At 40.8% G+C, this 20,938-nt stretch overlaps 1 protein-coding gene across 1 annotated transcript in view; it reads left to right on the top strand.

Moving 5' to 3' along the window:
• Positions 1–1,650: 1,650 nt before the first annotated feature.
• LOC114642722 (CUB and zona pellucida-like domain-containing protein 1) overlaps positions 1,651–20,938 on the top strand; it is a 70,681-nt gene continuing 51,393 nt past the window's right edge. Inside the window, exons 1-3 of the mRNA XM_051923518.1 lie at positions 1,651–2,047; positions 4,196–4,292; positions 4,390–4,573. Coding sequence (XP_051779478.1) covers positions 1,923–2,047; positions 4,196–4,292; positions 4,390–4,573 — 406 coding nt within the window. The 5' untranslated portion in view covers positions 1,651–1,922. The remainder of the gene's footprint in view (positions 2,048–4,195; positions 4,293–4,389; positions 4,574–20,938) is intronic.

The following is a 20,938-nucleotide window of genomic DNA, read 5'->3' as shown; positions in this document are numbered from 1 at the left end:
CTTGTACAACATGGTGATGACTGACATCCCATATCAGTGCACTCACAATAAGCAGCAGCAGCTGCATGCTGGTCAACTACTGCAACAATAAAACATGTCTGACATCATTGGTGTGAATACCCAAAACAGGAAACTAATCTAAATCAAATAATAATAAAAGGGTATTATACAGTACGTGGGGTAGCACAGTGGTAGCGCTGCTAGGAGACCTGGGTTCACTTCCCGGGTCCTCCCTGCGTGGAGTATCACTTATCAAGATTTAAAAAACATATATTTTTTGGGTCTGGGACTCCAAAGTGCATTATTTTGACCTCCATGTGTCCTATTATGTCTTCTTATTGTACTATAAGACCCTCATCATTTCCTACTTGCACTTGTGTAGAGTTAGAGGTGCATGGACACAGGGTTACGGCAGCCATTTTATTTACGTTTGAGTCGCATGTTCTGTGATTGTTTTGAACTTTGTACTGATTTTATCTCTTACCCACTTGGTGTGTACTTGGTGTGTACAAATGTGTTTTGCATTTAATTTTAGGTGCCAACCATTTGTCTTCTAAGTGTTAGAACTCTACTACTTGTGACAATTTTCTTTTTAAATCAACTAGAAACAATCTCTGTTTCTTGGTACCTGATATGCATATCAGTCATTTACTTTTCTATTCAAAGGGGTAAATGTTTTCAACAAGTGGGACACCAGTTCATTCCTAACAGGTAAAGAAGGCTGCATTGGGGATCAAATCCAGGTCTATAACATTCTCGAAGGGCCATAAGAATTTTAACTTATAGTCCCAATTCATTTTCAGACTCTTCTCGACCATTTTGATTTATTTTATCTCTGCTTGTGTTATTTTCTGCAACACCATTCCAGCTGGGTCATGTGTTTGTGATTGAAGCAACTAAGATGCCACTTACCATCTGGTATAAATATGGCAACAAATTCTGCCAAATTACTTCGACTTCTCCTTCTTCCTTTCAAAGTCTGCCTCCATTCCTTCTTCCCACAGGACAGGGAGCTTGGCCATGATCACTGTCCTGACAGAGATAAACCACAGGACAATGTCTGCTCAGAGGGGAGAAGTAGCAATTTTGAGTAGAACCATCCACTAACGGTAAGGTTCCACTTAGACAACTTGACTTTCACGCTTCCTTTGGCTTGGACATTGGTGCTCTTATTCTTTAACTTTGCCACTTTGGTTTTCATCTCCTGATCGAGGTACTTACTCATAGTAATCTTTTAAACTTACTTCTTCTCCCATCAAAAGACCAAACCTTGAGCAATGTTTCATGGCAACAAACACGAAAATATGGGGCTCGGTGACAAAACGTGGGAAAAGTAGAGAACAGGGAAGTAATCATACTGTCTCTGGACATAAATAAACTCAGTTGACATAATTTCTTTTTAAACTTGGCCTTGTCTTAGTCTTTCCTTTGCCTGATTGAAGGTCCCTTCAGTCTCTGCCTGTTGTGTTTCTGTTTTTTTTTCATATGACAGTCACATGATTGAGGACAACCAATCATTGTGAAAGTAAATGACAGTTTGAAACATGATAGTTATGTCTGTGCTTTGTATGTTTTATTTGGTTTGACTTTTTTTAACATCCCCAGTATAATAGTTAATACTTTAACTCGTAAATTCTTTTTTAGCATAATGGCACTGCCATCATTTTCAAGAATGAAATTTCAACTTTTGATTATCCTAATCAAATTATAAGCAAAGGAAACCAGGTGGAGATTCCCTTCAGTTGTGCTTATCCAAATACGGGTCAAGTGTCTGCTTCATTTAGCCCTCACAAGTCTGACTACAAATTCTCTGAAGCCGGCTTTGGGACCTTCACCTTTTTGTTTGAGTTTTTTATGACAGCAGCGATTTCACAAGCATCATCAACCCCAGCGAGTACCCAGTTAAGGTGGAACTCGGGCAGATGTTGTACATTGGCATCAGTGTGCAGTCATCACTGGAGAACATTAAGCTGTTTGTCGACACATGCCAGAGTACGCCACATGATGACCCCAATGACTCCATCTATTATGACATCATTTCAAATGGGTAAATCACATTTACATGTTTAAAAGTGTTTAATGGTACAGATTAGGCCCTTATCTTTAGGTGAGTTTCTTGGTTGCCCTTTAAATTGTCAGAGATTTCAATTCTCAGACATTTTGGAGCTTCATTCTAAATCCTAATAATGCTTGAAATTTAACAACATAGAAGTAATGACAACATATATACAGTATTCATTGTTCAATGTCTAATCATCCAAAAATGATTCCACATTCATTGTCCACGTATACTAAGGTGTGAAACTGTTCAGATGTATTTGTGGGTCAGATCTCCTGCACTGCACCATTAGTCAGTCATTCACTTTGGTTAAGAGCAATTTTAGCCCATCATCCTCCTCACCCTCAGAACTTGGTTAACTTGTTGACATTGATGTAGTATATATTGCAGACTGTTTGTCTGAGTTCTAACTGCAACATTACAGTGGAATTTGGACTTTGCCTGGATGAGTATAAAATGCAGATTTCTTTTCCGTAGCCATTTCTTGTAAATCTGTTTTGTTGTTTAGGATTGTTAACTAGCAAGTTGGTCAGATTTTGTCCCAGTTCATGATCCAAACAGATAACCTTCCAATTCCTATATAATCACCTGATGCAATCATAGATCTGTTAGTAATCGAACCCAATGAAGCCCAAACCAACTCATACCCACCATTGTCTTTCTTCTGTTAGAAAGCAGCATTTAGCTTTGACTCAAAACAACATTTCTCACTTGGGCTCGATTATCCAGAAATATTGTTTGTAGAAATCTGGTTGTTCATGTTTGTGAATATTGGTAAGTTTAAGGTAGAAGTGCATTAGTCTTTTTGAAGTTCACTCGTTTACACTTTAGACTTCAACAATGCTGATACTGTGGGGCACCAGAAAGCCTCAACCTCCAGATGCAAAAGCCAAAAGGGAATCCATGACTCAGAGAAGCAGACACCGTCTATCCTTCCGATGAGGCTTCCCTTCTGGAAAAAATTACAAACAACCATCCTGGACGAGAAACCAGTCCATCTCTGTCCTTCCGATAAGACCTCCCTTTGTGTAAGGAACCACCTTCCATCCTGATCAGGATCCCAGTCCATTCACTATGGCACTCACACCAGGAACATCATAAGTGTTCACTCTTCTACTGTTAGTCAGCATATGAACACTTTCATCTGTCACAACTTTTAGGTCCCTCTTTCCTGGTAAATTTCCAGTTAGCTGCCAATTATATTTTCACTGAATTATCAGTCCTGAGTGAAGTGATTGTTGTCTCAGAACCTTTGTCATTTGACTTGTTTGGTGAATAAAAAGTCACTGTCTTCTAGATTTTTCTTCCTTAAAAGTGAGTAGAACTGAACAGTGTCAAATCATTGGACTTGGCTAGTTTATTAATAGCTCAGTCAAAGTAAGCGTATAAATTAAATGAGATATTAATGTAACTTTTCATTGAGTATGTATTTATTGATCATATTGGACCTGTTGGATACCTTAAATAATGACTTTATTTCTGAAAAGCTATCATGGTAACTGCCTCTGAGGTTCAATATTAATTATTATTGATATTCACACAACATAATGTTGAAATATAAACAGAAAAAAAATCATAAAATGTGAGTAAAATACACTTAAATATTTTGATAGTTGTAAAGTCTGTTCTGGAATCCTGACTGGAAGGATAGTGATTCAAGATTGTTATCTTATATATAAACGTTGACGCGTCGAAGTGTGTGTGTCTGTCTGTCTGGCCAGAAAGTGCAAGGGAACAGCATGAAGCTCAAAGAAATCGACTGTGTTGCCAAAGTGAAACTGCTGAGAAAAGAGAAACTCGCTAATACACAAGCGAGGCGAGAGCATTGGAAAAAAACGAAACCTCCAAGGACAGAGAAACTCGCTTAGCCACTGATAGACAATGGAGCCGAGCACGTCGGCAAAATGAAACCACCAAGGAAAGAAAGCCTCACTTAGCTGCTAATGCGCAAACCAATGCGATTGATTGATTGAAGTGCCAGAATCTGTGGTTTCTAGGAGCCCGGGCTTTTTACAGCATGGGCTTACATAGCTAATCTAACATAAATGTGAAACAACAGACACATTTCTCACTTGGTGCTAGAATGTTCTGTCTAATTAAACAATTGATTTATACATTGAATTGTGTCTCTTCTAGGTGTGTTAAAGATGACAGTGTAAAAATCTTTCCCACCAATCAGACTCAATTTAACTTTGGACTGACAGCCTACAGTTTTATTGGAAGTTACCCCCAGGTGAGCGATGAGCACACATTCACTCATACTTCCAAATATAATCATTTTATCTGCTTGTTGATTCTACCAAATGTTTATATTGTTGTTCTGCTTTTAGGTGTTCATCACCTGTAGTGTCATTCTGTGTGAAGCTGACAGTCTAGACACCCGATGCTCTCAGGACTGCATTGACAGCACAAATGGCACAGGCAGGGTGAGGAGGTCGATGTCTTTGGAGAGCCAGAAACACTTCATTTCCCAAGGACCCCTCTACCTTGCTGGGAAGACTCAAAACAATAACAGTAAGGCTGAATCTATTTTTTGGGTCTAAGTTAGTGAAGAATGCTTTCAGTGAATCTCTTTTTGCTTTGTCACAGACTGACTTACTTTTGTCATTTTGGCAACTATTAAGAAGAACAGTTCTTAATAGATAGATAGATAGATAGATAGATAGATAGATAGATAGATAGATAGATAGATAGATAGATAGATAGATAGATAGATAGATAGATAGATAGATAGATAGATAGATAGATAGATAGATGTGATGGAGTAAAAGAAAGCTGATATGTTGTGCTTTCAAGAGACTAAATGGAAGGGGAGTAAGGCCAGGTGGTTCGGAGGTGGGTTCAAATTGTTCTGTCATAGTGTGGATGGGAGGGGAAATGGGGTAGGGGTTATTCTGAATGAACAGTATGTCAAGAGTGTTTTGGAGGTGAAAAGAGTGTCAGACAGAGTGATGATTTTGAAGCTGGAAATTGGAGATGTGATGGTGAATGTTGTTAGTGCATATGCCCCGAAAGTTGGATGTGTGAAGGATGAGAAATAAGCGATGGACAGTGTACCCAAAGGAGAGACAGTGGTGATTAGAGCAGATTTCAATGGATATGTTGGTGAAAGGAACAGAGGAGATGAGGAGGTGATGGGTAGGTATGGTGTCAAGGAGAGGAATGAAGAAGGTCAGATGGTAGTGGATTTTGCAACAAGGATGGACATGGCTGTGGTGAATGCATATTTCAAGAACAGGGAGGAACAGAGGGTGACATACAAGAGCAGAAGAAGATGCACACAAGTAGATTATATTCTATGCGGGAGGGCCAGTCTGAATAAGATTGGAGACTGCAAAGTGATGGCAGGGGAAAGTGTAGTTAAACAGCATAGGATGGTGGTCTATAGGATGACGTTGAAGATCAAGAAGAGAAGGAGAGTGAGGGAAGAGCCAAGAATTAAATGGTGAAAGTTGAAAAAGGAAGACTGTGAGGTTGAGTTCAGTGAGGAGGTAAGACAGGCACTGGATGGCAGTGAAGAATTACTAGACAGCTGGTAAACTACAGCAGAAGTAGTAAGGGTGACAGCAAGAAGGGTGCTTGGCATGACATCTAGACATAGGAAAGAGGAAAAGGAAACCTGGTGGTGGAATGGGGAAGTACAAGAGAGTATACAGAGGAAGAGGATGGTGAATAAGAACTGGGATAATCAAAGAGATGCAGAAAGTAGACAAGAGTACAAGGAGATAAGGTGCAAGGTGAAGAGAGAGATGGCGAAGGCTAAAGAAAAGGTGTATGAGAGGTTGGACACTAAGGATAGACAAAAGGACTGGTGGGCTAGACAGAGGGGGCAAGTTGGGAAAGATGTGCAGCAGGTTAGGGTGATAAAGGATCAAGATGGAAACGTACTCACAACCGAGGAGTGTGCATTGACCAGATGGAAAGAGTACTTTGAGATGCTGACGAATGAAGAGAATGAGAGGAGAGAAGGTTGGATGATGTGGAGATAGTGCATCAGGAAGTACAACAGATTAGCAAGGAGGAAGTAAGAACAAGGAGAAAGTAAGAACAGCTATGAAGAGGATGCAGAATGGAGAGGCTGTTGGTCCAGATGAAATACCTGTTGGTTATTTCGGATAGATGGCAGTGGAGTTTTTAACCAGATTGTGGAGTGGAAAAGAAGTGTTATTAGATATATATATAAGGTACCGAGTTTTAACAATAAGGGGGATGTGCAGAGCTGTAGTAGTTACAGGGGGATAAAATTGATGAGCCACAACATGAAGTTATAGGAAAGAGTAGTGGAAGCTCGGTTAAGAAGTGAGGTGATGATTAGTGAGCAGCAGTGTGGTTTCATGCCAACAAAGAGCACCACAGATGTGATGTTTGCTCTGAGGGTGTTGATGGAGAACTATAGAGAAGGCCAGAAGGAGATGCAGTGGGTCTTTGTGGCCCTGGAGGAAACACATGACAGGGTGCCTCAAGAGGAATTATGGTATTGTATGAGAAAGTTGGGAGTGGCAGAGAAGTACATAACAGTTGTACAGGATATGTACGAGGAAGTGTGACTGTGGTGAGGTCTGTAGTGGGAGTGACAGATGCATTCAATGTGGAGGTAGGATTACATCAGGGATCAGCTCTGAGCCCTTTCTTATTTGCAATGGTGATGGACAGGTTGACAGACGAGATTAGACAGGAGTTCCCGTGGACTATGATGTTTGCTGATGACACTGTGATCTGTAGCAAGAGTAGTGAGCAGGTGGAGGAGACCCTGGAGAGGTGGAGATATGCTCTAGAGAGGAGAGAAATGAAGGTCAGTAGGAACAACAAAGAATACATGTGTGTAAATGAGAGGGAGGTCAGTGGAATGGTGAGGATGGAGGAAGTAGAGTTGGCGAAGGTGGATGAGTTTAAATACTTGGGATCAACAGTACAGAGTAACAGGGAGTGTGGAAGAGAGGTGAAGAAGAGAGGGCAGGCAGGGTGGAATGGGTGGTGGAGAAGAGTGTCAGGAGTGATTTGTGACATGCAGGTCCCAATAGGCGTGAAAGGGAAGGTCTAGAAGATGTTAGTGAAACCAGCTATGTTATATGCGTTAGAGATGGTGGCACTGACCGAAAAACAGTAGACAGAGCTGCAGGTGGCAGAGTTAAAGATGTTAAGATTTGCATTGGGTGTGACGAGGATGGACAGGATTAGAAATGAGAACATTAGAGGGTCAGTTCAGGTGGGACGGTTTGGAGACAAAGTCTGAGAGGCGAGATTGTCTTGGTTTGGACATGTGCAGAGGAGAGATGCTGGTAAATTTTGGGATGTTAAGGACAGAGCTACCAGGCAAGAGGAAAAGAGGAAGGCCTAAGAGAAGGTTTATGGATGTGGTGAAAGAGGACATGAAGGTGGTGGGTGTGACAGAGCAAGATGCACAGGACAGGATGAGATGGAAACAGATGATACACTGTGGCGACCGCTAATGGGAGCAGCCAAAAGAAGATGATTGAATATGTGTCTGTTAACTTTTTTATGCAGTTTCACTTCAAAACTAGCTTGACTGTCACAAATAGTATTTATTGTGGTCTTGTTTACATCATGTGAGACAAGCAAGGGTAACAAAGGGAAGGCAGACAAGAAGCCTGACATGCAGGGTGCAGTGAAAGTCACTTAAAAGATTCATTTTTTCTTTTTCTTTTTTGAAGTCCATTCCATAAGATGAATGTCCAGGTGACAAACAATACTGGACACAAAATACTTCCCATAAAATTTCATTACAACTACTGCACCTCCTGTAGATTCCCAGGTGTTTCCAGGCTTTTCAACACATCCAAGGCCTGTCATATTCTACATCTGCCTTCAGGTCGCCTCACACTTGGGTAGAGTGGTTAAACCCCCATCTTTTTATATAGCACCTTTCTAAGTGAGCACTACTACAAACCTGTTTACAGAAATCATTTCTTATGTGCTGTGACATGTGGAGGAGTACAAGGAGTACTGTCTCTGAATATTAATGTTTACTTAATGTAAGTCACAGTATGCATGAGCACACATTTTAAAATAAAATTAATATGTTGTAAAATGATATCAATCGTTTAGAACTTCCATTAGCATAGTGAATTTCATAATATTTGTATCTATCATTATTGCTAAACCTTTGGATTATAAGCCAAACTATGCGATAAATCAGTGTCAAACAATGGCACCTGGTTATCATTACCTTGTATAAATATCAAAACCATTGTATATTTGTGGAACTTAAGGACCCAAAAATAGTAGATTTATTAAAAAAATAAAAATTAAACAATAATAGGTCTGAATGCATGGAGTGAGCACAATCTAAGGTAAACAAGGAAAAATAAACACTATATGCTGCCTTTATAGGCTTAAATAAACAGCCAATGTCCTGTTTACACCCTGGGTTGGCTGCCCACTTCCACAGCTGTATATTTCCAAAGTCCTTCCATTATTACCTAAATCACTCAGTCTTTGTACTACTTATGCCAATTTAATCCAAGTCACGATTAATGTTCTGGCTCTGAACTCAACTGTCCACTGAGGTGGCAGACTTATACCCAAAGTTTGGTTTCTTCTGGTCAAATCCCTGGGACTGCTTTTTTGGGTTAGCAATGTGCCCTGTAAGCCCTGAGCTCATCCTTGAGGAGCTCCATCTTGTGAACTCTGTTTATTATATCAGCATTTCTCAACCTTTAAGTATTTGCGACCCGAGTTTTCATAATAGTTTTAATCACGCCCCCCTAAGGTTTTTTTGAAAGAAGCCTACTAATATATATTTGTTCTTTTTTAATTAATGATATATCATAGATGCATATTTTATTATACCTACTTAACTTTTATCGACATTTATCTAACTCTGTATTTATTTTTCTAGTATCAGAATGTAGTTTAAGTTAATTTGTTTTGGTTTCAATCGATGTATTTTTCATATTTTCGATTCTTGTTTTCTTTTTTTCACATCTTCGCGCCCCCTTTTTTGTTACTTCGCGCCCCCCTAGGGGTTCCGCCCAACAGTTTGAGAACCAGTGTATTATATAATGTTCAGCATCTGATTCCCTTTAAATGGGCAGAAAGTTTGTCCTCTCCTGAGTATGGCAGGTGTACATATAGCATAGACCTTTCTGAGTCACAGACCCCTTTAAGAATCTGATGAAAGCTATGGACCCCCTTCCCCAAAAATATAAACATAAACACAACTTTGCATGCAATGAATATTATGTACTTTATTTATTGAGATTTGCTTGTAAACAATCTAAAAAAAAAAAACACTCCTTTATATACAAAAAGTAATGGCCACTCATTATAATTATGAAACACAATCCTTTTGTGCAAATTAAAGCAGATCTACGACTACTATGTTTTCTACCACCATTACTACTACATCTACTCTGAATAAACAGCACAGGGCTGTATAGTGAATATAAATGTTCATTTTTATCTGACCTTCACGGACCAATGAAACCCATCCATAGACACCCTAAGGGTCCAGGGACATCAGCTTAAGAACCCCTGCCCTAGACGCTTCTCTAGTTAACATTTCACAAGTTGGGGACAGTCTAATAAGTTACCTTTTGTTCTCCATTTTCATTCTCCTAAATTTATTTCCCTTAAGTTATTACTCTTTAGCTACCTCTTGTTAAGAAGACAAACACTGCCCCCTAGTGGTGTTTGCCAGACATGCGCATGAACACTGAAACACCAATTACAGTATATAGTCCTCTTTTGTGGCAACCCCTCTGTTCAGCAGTCCCAGTAATGATTAGACCCCCCTCTATAATATTTTATGTGAAGTGTCTTGGGACGTTGGTGACTATGGACATTAAGTATATAAAATAATATGTCTATCTTTGTATTCAGTACTTTATATTAATTAACATCTTTTTTCTTTCCTATTTTTTCTTCACAGATTTAGAGCAGAATCTGAATCTGAATACTGTGGTTATGTCAGTGGCATTGATTGTAGCAGTGGTTATTTTTGCTGGTGCCCTGGTTTTCAAAGCGAAAATGTCAAAGGTGGTCAGATATGAAAGCCTTCCTTCATCGGGTTTTTGAATATCTTGACAATGGCATCTCAATGGAGTCAAAAGGCAACCTCAGCTTGACTATAAACAGATGTGGTGATAATTGCATTAAAATCCGGTTCATGATTAAAGACACATTTTTAAATTAACGTTAAATTTGATTTTTCTTTTTCATCAGTCTGAAAGAAATCAAACACAGACAGTAAATAACCATCACACTTATTTCTTCATGTTTAGTTTCAGCTCATTCTATTTAGGGGGTTTTCTTAATGCCAAAGCTCTAATTTAGCTAGCATGTCTACAGATTGGGTGAGGTGCTGCACTGGTGCTTCCTGGAGCTAACATCTTGAGTTCAAACCCCTCAGGTGAAGTTCTCTTTGAGTTTTCCTCCCACATGCTAAAGATGTGCACTGGGGGTCAGTTAGCCATCGACGTGGGCACCTCATGTGAATTTGAGTGGAACCAGTGATAGACTGGCACCCTGGTACCTGATACTGCTAGCATAGGCTTTGCTCCACTGTGCCCTCCAATTGGATTATGTGGGTCTCATAATGTTATGTTTGCTATGTTAGATTAGAAACACTGAAGATAAGTACAGCACTCTGGTCTTAATATGTCAAGAGAGTATCGGCAACAGAAGTAAAGCTGGCTGTTAAACTCCTCTTCTTTGATTTTGATTCCATGTGTTTGAATGATGTTTTCTCTAAGTGTCCTTCTCCTGTCTTCTAACTCAGATGTTGGCATTTACTGTCATGTCCTTGGCATAATCTCAAGAGATTTTTTAAAATATCAATGTACTGTCTAAATATCTGAATAAAGATTTTGAAATATCAGAATATCAACTGTGTGTTATTTGCACAATAAACAGTCAAGCTAACTGACAAATTGACCAGACCAACTGCAATAAATGAAGAGGGGTGTTTATTTGGGATTATCTTTGAAATATGCCACAAAACCCTCCTTATGATCATTTTTTCACTCTCCAACTTAAGCACCTCTGCACCTCAGACACCTGTTAGGGTTGCGATGCGTGGGACGTTGAAGGAGACCACCAGTAGTCTTTACCTCTAACCCAGCCAAGAGGGATTTCAAGCAAAGGAGCCAACTAGTCTGAGCAGTCCCACAGCCAGCTCCCATTAGCCTTGAATAAAGCCCACCTCTACATCTACTTCATGTTTGAGGGACGAACTGGCATCTCAGCTTGTGTGAAGCCCACCCCCATACCTGGCCAGAAAGCCTTGATAATAGAAGGTCAGGGAGAGACTAACAATACCTCCTTTCCATGCCAGAACCTGGATGTGGACGGGCATTACTGCAGGGCTGGTATCCTAATAGCATAGGTGGTGACTGCCTGCTATGGGCAAAGGCAGCAGCATTATGGACGAAGTTGTGGTTCCATGTGCCTGCCCTGTCAAGCTCTATGGGGGCCGCCACAGGGAGCTTTTGAATAGTGATGATACAAGGACCGCTATACTTCTGCCTGACTATGAAGTGTATCCACGAGGCAATTTATTAAGCACCAGAAATATTCCCGAGTCTGGAGTTAAAAGAGAGCCCTCCGCTCTGCTAGCCAGGAGGAGTGAAAGAGGGATTAGAAAAGGAAGGAAGGATTGCATTGTTGGGATTGGAGAAACAAGACTTCTGTAAAGGTACTTTGTTTAATAGGAATACCTTCACTTGAACACGGACTGTCTGTGTGTAGTTGTGTCTGGAGTTTTGGGGTTCAATGACACTCCTTACAGGCCACACATAAAATTACTTTTTTCAATATACAGTGCCCTCCATAATGTTTGGGAAACAGACACAAGTATTCCTAGATTTATCCTTCTGCTCCACAGTTTAAAATTATAAATTGAACAATTCAGACATCGTGATTAAAGGGAACATTGCAGACTTTCATTTCAGGGGATTTGCAGACATTTCAGTCACACCATGTAGAAATAATTTTTTTTCTCATGGTCTCCACATTTCAGGGCACCATAATGTTTGTGACAATTGGAGTCACAGGTGTTTGTGATTCCTCAGGTGGGTTTCATGGCTTCATCAGATACCTCAGCTTGCTTCTCCCCATTGTAGTCTGTAGTTGTTATTGTTTGAGCTGTGCTAAGGAAAGTCAAAGAAGCCATTATGAGCCTGACCAACAAGAATAAAAACATTGAAGATATCGGTGAAACCTTAGGATGAACGAAATCAATTGTCTGGAATATTATGAAGAAGAAAGAACACACAGGTGGGCACAATAATCGCAAAGGGACTGGTAGTCCAAGGAAGACCTCCACTGTTGATGACAGAAGAATTTTCACTGTGGTAAAGAAAAAGCCCCCAATGCCTGTCTAACAGAATAGAAACAGTCTTCAGGGGGCTGATGTGGATGTGTCAGAGATGACTATCAGCAGAAGACTTCATGAAAAGAAATACTGAGTCCACACTGCAAGATGGAGACCATAAGTTAGCCGCAAAAACAGGATGGCCGGATTACAACTTCCCTGGAAGAAATTTGACTTTTTACATAAGCTCTTTAAATAAATAAATAAATATATAGATAAATATATATATATACACACCAGAATGACTTAAAACGGTGGTTCCCAACCTCGGTCCTGGGGACCCCCTGTTGCTGCAGGTTTTTACTCCAACCAGCTTCTGTATTTAATTGGACTCCTCGGCTAATTAAGTGACGTGTTATTTCCCATGTTCTGTGCTTTGGGAACAATATAGAAATTAGAAAACTAAGTTTGGCAAATATATATATATATATATATATATATATATATATATATATAGTGGCGAGTGGCTGGGGGTGACACCCAGCGAGGACGCCCAGAAGGACTGGAGGAGGGCTTACGCCTTCTCCAGACCTCAAGGGGGCGACTGCCCTGGTGGCTTTGGGGACCACGGGAACAGAGCTTAGAAGCTCAACCCTATAGGGGCCCGTGGTCATCTCCAGGGGGCACCCCAATGCCTATGGAACCCTGGCCCTCAGCACTTCCGCCACACCTAGAAGTGCTGGAGGAAGAAGACCAGGGACACCCAGAGTGCTTCCGGGTGCACAGCTGGTACTTCCGCCACACCAGGAAGGGCCGGCGGAAGCTTATCGGGAGGCACCTGAAGCACGTCCGGGTGTGTGTAAAAGGAGCCGCCTCCCTCCATTCGATGGCTGGAGTCGGGAGCGGATATAGACGAAGTCTTGGAGGAGAGGAGTGGAGGCAGACCTGTGGAAGGCAGTGTGAGGAAGGCTTGGACTTTGGAGTGAAGTGGGTTGTGTGTGTTTCACTTGTGTAAATAGTTGTAAACAAACTTGTTGTGGTGCATTAAACAATGTCTACCTGTCTGTGTCTGGGCTATTCCCCACAATATATATATATATATATATATATATATATATATATATATATATATATATATATATATATATATACAGTAATCCCTCCTCGATCGCGGGGGTTGCGTTCCAGAACCCCCCGCGAAAGGTGAAAATCCGCGAAGTAGAAACCATATGTTTATATGGTTATTTTTATATTGTCATGCTTGGGTTACAGATTTGCACAGAAACACAGGAGGTTGTAGAGAGACAGGAACATTATTCAAACACTGCAAACAAACATTTGTCTCTTTTTCAAAAGTTTAAACTGTGCTCCATGACAAGACAGAGATGACAGTTCCGTCTCACAATTAAAAGAATGCAAACATATCTTCCTCTTCAAAGGAGCGCGTGTCAGAGAGAGAGAGAACAAAGCAAGCAGTCAAAAATCATTAGGGCTGTTTGGCTTTTAAGTATGCGAAGCACCCGACACAAAGCAGTTGAAGGCAGCAGCTCACACCCCCTCCGTCAGGAGCAGAGAAAGAGAGAGAGATAAAAACAAACAATCAAAAATCAATACGTGCCCTTCGAGCTTTTAAGTATGTGAAGCACCGTGCAGCATGTCGCTTCACGAAGCAGCTGCACAGAAGGGAGCAACGTGAAAGCATTTTTAGACGAGCGTCCGTATTGTCTAGGTGTGCGAACAGCCCCCCTGTTCACACCCCCTCAGAGAATGTCAGAGCGAGAAAGCAAACAATCAAAAATCAATACGTGCTGTTTGATCTTTTAAGTATGCGAAGCACAGTGCAGGAAGCATATCGCTTGACAAATCAGCCATATGCAAGCCCAGCAAGAAAGAGAGCAATGTGAAGGTAATCTTTCAGCGTTTATTGAGGAGCGGCCATATCCTCTAGGGGTGCGAACAGCCCCCGTACTTACAATATATTTGAGGAGTTTTATTTAATAAGTAATACACGCTCTGGTTGGGTAGCTTCTCAGCCATCTGCCAATAGCGTCCTTTGTATGAAATCAACTGGGCAAACCAACTGAGGAAGCATATACCAGAAATTAAAAGACCCATTGTCCGCAGAAATCCGCGAACCAGCAAAAAATCCGCGATATATATTTAAATATTCTTACATAAAATCCGCGATAGAGTGAAGCTGCGAAAGGCGAAGCGCGATATAGCGAGGGATTACTGTATATATATATATATATATATATATATATATATATATATTTTTTTTTTTTTTTTTTTAATGCAGTTAAATGGGAATAATGTATTTTTTTCTTTTTAACAATATTTTTATCTTAATTTTCATTCTACTTTTCCGGGTATTCTAATTATTTAATTAATCCATTATTTACTAATCAGTGGGTCTGATGCTAAAGTAGTTGCAGCCTTTGGTTATTCGATGTTGTTTGCCTGAGTGTCTGCTCTTCTCATTTTTAATTGTCATTAATAAGATACAAACGCAGGGGAAAAACTATACAGAGAAAGGGCAAAATATAATGAAATCAACAAAAGAGAGTTAAGCATTTAAATCTATAGCAAAATTAGAAAGATTTCTAAATGTCTTATAAATATAAAAACGATGCTGTTGTGCTTTTCTGAATGTAGAATAAGAGAAGAAATACCCGCAAATTAAAGGAGATCAGTGTGATCAGGTGTTGTCACTGATTAGGAATCTGGCTGGAACAAAAACCTGCAGGCACAGTGTACCCCCAGGACCGAGGTTTGGAAACACTGACTTAAAAGGAAGAAAATTTAACAAGAAAGAAAACTCCTGACTTGGCAGTCCCAGTCCCAGTCCCAGGGAGGCCCTATATAGGATTATTGTTATTGGTATAATGGAAAAGGCACTATATAAATAAAATGTATTATTATTATTATTTTTAATTATTACTAAAGGCTCCCAGTCATGTTTTTTGACACACTGCTGCTGAATGATTTTTTGGCCGGAAGTCCTCAGTGTTAGTGTGTCAGAGTGAGGATTGTACGTTGACTTGACAAACATATAAAACTGCAAATATTATGAATATAATGAACAGAATGCATTGTAGTTTCATTTTAAGAGGGCCAGTGCTGCATATTTGCACTAAAGAATTGCTTTATTTTTCTTTCTGGTTTGTATCAGCTACCTGCTGTCACTTCTCAGGATTAGATACCAAAGCGTAGTAAAAAACAGAGATGTGATTCCTTCTCTGCATAAAAACACATTAACTTTCATGCCCTTCAAATTGTTTATAGGCTAATGTTTTGACACAACATGGCTTGTTTGCTGCTGCTTGATGATAATGCAAAGGAAAAGAGTACAGTAAGTAAAGTAAGTAAGTAAAGAGTCTGCATTAGTCTGCACAGTCAAATATAAGAACAAAGAAGTTATAAAAAATTCAGACGTGAGCATCAGTAGGCTTTGTGCGCTAGGAACCAAGTTACCCAAACTATTCAATAACATTTCAGTAATTATTTACAGTTCAAATGCTGATCTTTCTGATTATAAAATAGGTCATTACGATAGCAATTGTTGAGAAGAATTCAGAATTAATTGCAGAATTATAGTCTTCTTCTTCTTTCGGATGCTCCCATTAGGGGTTGCCACAGTGGATCATCTTTTTCCATATCTTCCTGTATTCTACATCTTGCTCTGTCACACCAGTCACCTGCATGTCTTCTCTCACCACATCCATAAACCTTCTCTTACACCTTCCACTTTTCCTCTTGCCTGGCAGCTCTGCTTTAATATCCTTTTCCCAATATACTCAGCATCTCTTCTCTGCACATGTCCAAACCAACACAATCTGCACTCCCTTTTTACTTCTCTTTCACAATCCCCGTTACTCTGTACTGTTGATCCCAAGTATTTAAACTCCTCCACCTTCACTAACTCTACTCCCTGCATCCTCACCATTCCACTGACCTCCCTCTCATTTACACATATGTATTCTTTGTTGTTCCTACTGACCTTCATTCCTCTCTTCTCCAGGGCATATCTCCACCCCTCCAGGATCTCCTCAACCTGCTCCCTACTATCGCTACAGATCACAATGTCATCAGGAAACATCATAGTCCACAGGGACTCCTGTCTAATCTCGTCTGCCAACCTGTCCATCACCATTGCAAATAAGAAAGGGCTCAGAGCCGATCCCTGGTGTAATCCCACCTCCGTCACTCCTACCACAGACCTCACCATGGTCAGACGTCCTTTGTGCATATCCTGTACAACTCTCACATACTTCTCTGACACTCCCGACTTCCTCATACAATACCACAGCTCCTCTCTAGTCCCCCTGTCATATGCTTTCTCCAGGTCCACAAAAACACAATGCAACTCCTTCTGGCCTTTTCTATACTTCTCCATCAATACCCTCAGAGCAAACATCGCATCTGTGGTGCTCTTTCTTGGCATGAAACCATACTGCTGGTCACTAATCATCACCTTACTTCTTAACTGAGCTTCCACTACTCTTTCCCATAACTTCACGCTGTGGCTCATCAATTTTATCTCCCTGTAGTTATTACAGCTCTGCACATCCCCCTTATTCTTAAAAATTCTTCTCCACTCCTCAGGCATCCTCTCACTTTCCAAGATTCCATTAAACAATCTGTTTAAAAACTCCACTGCCATCTCTTCTAAACACCTCCATGCTTCCACTGGCATATCATCTGGACCAACGGCCTATCCATAATTTATCCTCTTCATAGCTGTCCCTACTTCTTCCTTGCTAATCCATTGCACTTCCTGCTTCACTATCTCTGCATCATCCAACCTTCACTCTCTCTCTCTCTCTCTCTCTCTCATTCTCTTCATTTATCAGTCTCTCGAAGAACTCTTTCCATCTTCTCAACACACCCTCCTTGCTTGTAAGTACGTTACCATCTTTATCTTTTATCATCCTACCCTGCTGCACATCTTTCTCAGCTCCATCCCTCTGTCTAGCCAATTGGAACAAGTCCCTTTCTTCCTCCTTAGTGTTCAGCCTCTCATACAACTCATCTTACGCCTTTTCTTTAGCCTTCACCACCTCTCTGTTCAGATTATGCTTTATCTCCTTGTACTCTTGTGTACTTTCTGCATCTCTCTGACTATCTCACTTCTCCATCGCCATCCTCTTTCTCTGTATACTCTCCTGTTCTTCCCTATTCCACCACCAGGTTTCCTTTTCCTCCTTCCTCTGTCCAGATGTCACACCAAGCACCCTTCTTGCTGTTACCCTTACTACTTCTGCTGTAGTTTCCCAGCTGTCTGGTAACTCTTCAGTGCCACCCAGTGCCTGTCTTACCTCCTCTCGAAACTCAACCTTGCAGTCTTCTTTTTTCAACTTCCAGCATTTGATCCTTGGCTCTGCCCTCACTCTCTTCCTCTTCTTGATCTCCAATGTCATCCTACAAAACACCATCCTATGCTGCTTAACTACACTTTCCCCCTCCACCACTTTGCAGTCTTCAATCTTCTTCAGATTGACTCTTGTGCATAGGATGTAATCTACTTGTGTGCATCTTCCTGAATTGTTGTATGTCACCCTATGTTCCTCGCTCTTCTTAAATATGTATTCACCAATGCCATACCCATCCTATTTGTAAAATCCAATATCATCTGACCTTCATCATTCCTCTCCACGACACCATACCTACCTATCACCTCCTCATCTTCTCTGTTCCATTCACCAACATGTCCATTGAAATCTGCTCCAATCACCACTTTCTGTCCTTTGGGTACACTGTTCATCACTTCATCCAACTCACTCCAGAAATCTTCTTCCTCATCCATTGTACACCCAACTTGCGGTACATATGCACTAACAACATTCATCATCACACCTCCAATTTCCAGCTTCATAATCATCACTCTGTCTGACATTCTTTTCACTTCCAAAACACTCTTGACATACTGTTCCTTCAGAATAACCCCTACACCATTTCTCCTCCCATCCACACCATGATAGAACAATTTGAATCCACTTCCAATCTACCTGGCCTTACTCCCCTTCCATTTAGTCTCTTGCAAGCACAATATATCAACCTTCCTTCTCTCCGTCATGTCTGCTAACTCTCTCCCCTTACCAGTTATACTGCCAACATTCGAAGTTCCTATCCTCAGTTCCACTCTCTTTGCCTTCCTCGCCTCTTTCCTACAGATGTGTCTCCCCCCTCTTCTTCTCCTTCTTCAACTCAATGGTTGCTATGTAGGACTTTATCAGAAGTTCTTGTGGTAGATTGAACTCCTTTAACTGTTGCAGGAAGTCCATTTGCTGCTCTGCCTTTTTCATGATTTTCTGTCAGCTCATCCCAGTCAGATGTTACATTTTCAGAAAGCCCCCCAATCAGTACAATCAGATTTTGGCTCATTAGTGCACCTTTTCACAGATTAGATTAGACTAGCAAAATACCCGTGCTTCGTAGCAGCGAAATACTGCCTAAAAATTGTTATTAAGAAGAAAAGTAAATATTTTTCAACTAAGGGAAAATATACCAATAATTATTTGTTAAGAGATCTCTTTGTATACCACATTGTCAGTTCAGCCCTCCGGTTGTAATATGACCAAGCTGTGCACTGAGCTTACTCTTGAGCATGCAACGTACAGTTGGCCATGTGAAAAGCAGTCTTGCCTCAAATCAATGCCAACCTTTTGTAGGGTTTGTCCCTGAGACTTAATTGTCATTGCAATGCAGAGCGTTACTGGAAATTGGAGGTATTTGAATTGAAATGGGAGATCAGAGAGTATAACGGGGATGCGAGGAATAAAAAGCTCTCCCCTGAGCCACTGCCAGTAAAAATAGTTGCCTCAATTAGGTTCTTTTGCAGACACGTGACCTGAAGTCTCATGCCATTACAAAGTTTCGGTGGCTGTACGCAAATCCACAATCGGGGTTTTTGAACCAAACCTGTTGTTTTTGTATGACCCGCTTTTTATTTTTGGGATCGTACCTAGAAACAGAAGCTCTATTAACTTGTGGACTTGCGTGCGAATATTTAGCGGCAGCATCTCTATTAACTTGTGGATTTGCCTGCAAGTATTTAGCGACAGCGTGTCTGTGAACTTGTGGATTTGCCTGCGACTATTTAGCGACAGTGTGTCTATTAACTTGTGGATTTTTCTGCGACTTTTTGGCGGCAGCGTCACGAAGTTGTTTCTGCCTAGCTGTGTCAGAAAATGTACCACGACGTCTGACACGCCTCCTTTTTACTGTTTTCTCACAGCTTGGATTGCTGCTGTCATAATCGGTTTGAGTTTCATGGTTTGTTTCAATTACGTTAGTATTTGCATGTCTTGTTGTGTTGAAGTGACATTCGGCATCTGTCAAGCGTTGTAAGCATACAACCGGTTTCATTAATAACTTCGCATCCAGCTTTTGAGAGTTGAAACATTCATAAACATCAAAGTGTCCACTACACAAATCGTCACCTGTGAATCTAAGATGTTTAAGAGGCATTGGCGGTTCTCCAAACGTGTAAAATAGGCAGGCAGCCAACTATGTGGGAGGCCGGGGGACGCAGGACGCAACCCCGCCTCACACAGCGACCGAGCTGCAGGCTATGGACGTATATACAGTATGTACGTAAGTAGGATTCAGTTATGACCGTTACGCGTAGAATTTTGAAATGAAACCCGCTTAACTTTTGTAAGTAAGCTGTAAGGAATGAGCCTGCCAAATTTCAGCCTTCTACCTAACACGGGAAGTTGGAGAATTAGTGATGAGTGAGTCAGTGAGGGCTTTGCCTTTCGTCGTGTCGCAAAAGTCAATGACTGACTGCTAATAAAGTGACCAAGTTAGAAGAAGTAAGGCAGGACAAAATTTCTTTGTATTCAAAACTAAAAATAGCCTACCTAATCTCCAAGAATGCGCACAAAAGCAAGGGAACGATGGGAGCACCAGAACTCTGCTCACATTGCGTCGCTTCGTACCGCAAGCCGCAAGTAGTAAGTCTGTGATAAACGGAATACCGCTACGCTTTGCACTCACGGGACGGAAGGACAATTCTGACCGCTTTTATATAGTGTCTTGATTATTTATTTTTTAAACCACATTTAAAGCAACAGAGGTTGCCCCAAAGTATTGTACAAAGAAGCATTAAACTAAACACAATTGAAACAATCTTGTAGAAGCAGATTAATAAAACAACCAATTATAGCATACACCACAATCCCATTATACATAGGGAAAGGTGAGATGCTGGTTTGTCCCTCACACATGAAATGGAACAAGAGGTGGGCTTTATTCAATGATAACAGAAGCTGGCAGTGGCACTGCTCAGGCTGTTTGCCTCCTTTGCTTGAAACCCCTCTTGACTGGGATAGAGATAAAGAGTACTGGTGGTCTCCTTCAACCTCCCATCCAATGTAAACCCAACAGGTGTCTAGGCACTTAGGTTGGAGAGCGAAAAAAATGATCATAAGGAGGGCTTTGTGGTATATTTGAAAGAGGGGATGTTACATTCATGCCAGGCTGTCCCTAGTTGTCCAACATCCATTGCAGTGGCTCCTACCTTCAGTGCCCAATGCCCTGCCTCATTCTTTCTCAATATGAGTAAAGTCTTAAGTCCCAATAAACAAGTCTCTTCATTTACT

This window comes from Erpetoichthys calabaricus, chromosome 2 (genome assembly GCF_900747795.2).
Source record: "Erpetoichthys calabaricus chromosome 2, fErpCal1.3, whole genome shotgun sequence".
Classification (NCBI taxonomy): domain Eukaryota; kingdom Metazoa; phylum Chordata; class Cladistia; order Polypteriformes; family Polypteridae; genus Erpetoichthys; species Erpetoichthys calabaricus.
Note: the sequence above shows the minus strand (reverse complement) of the source record. Positions and strands in the feature narration are given on the sequence as shown.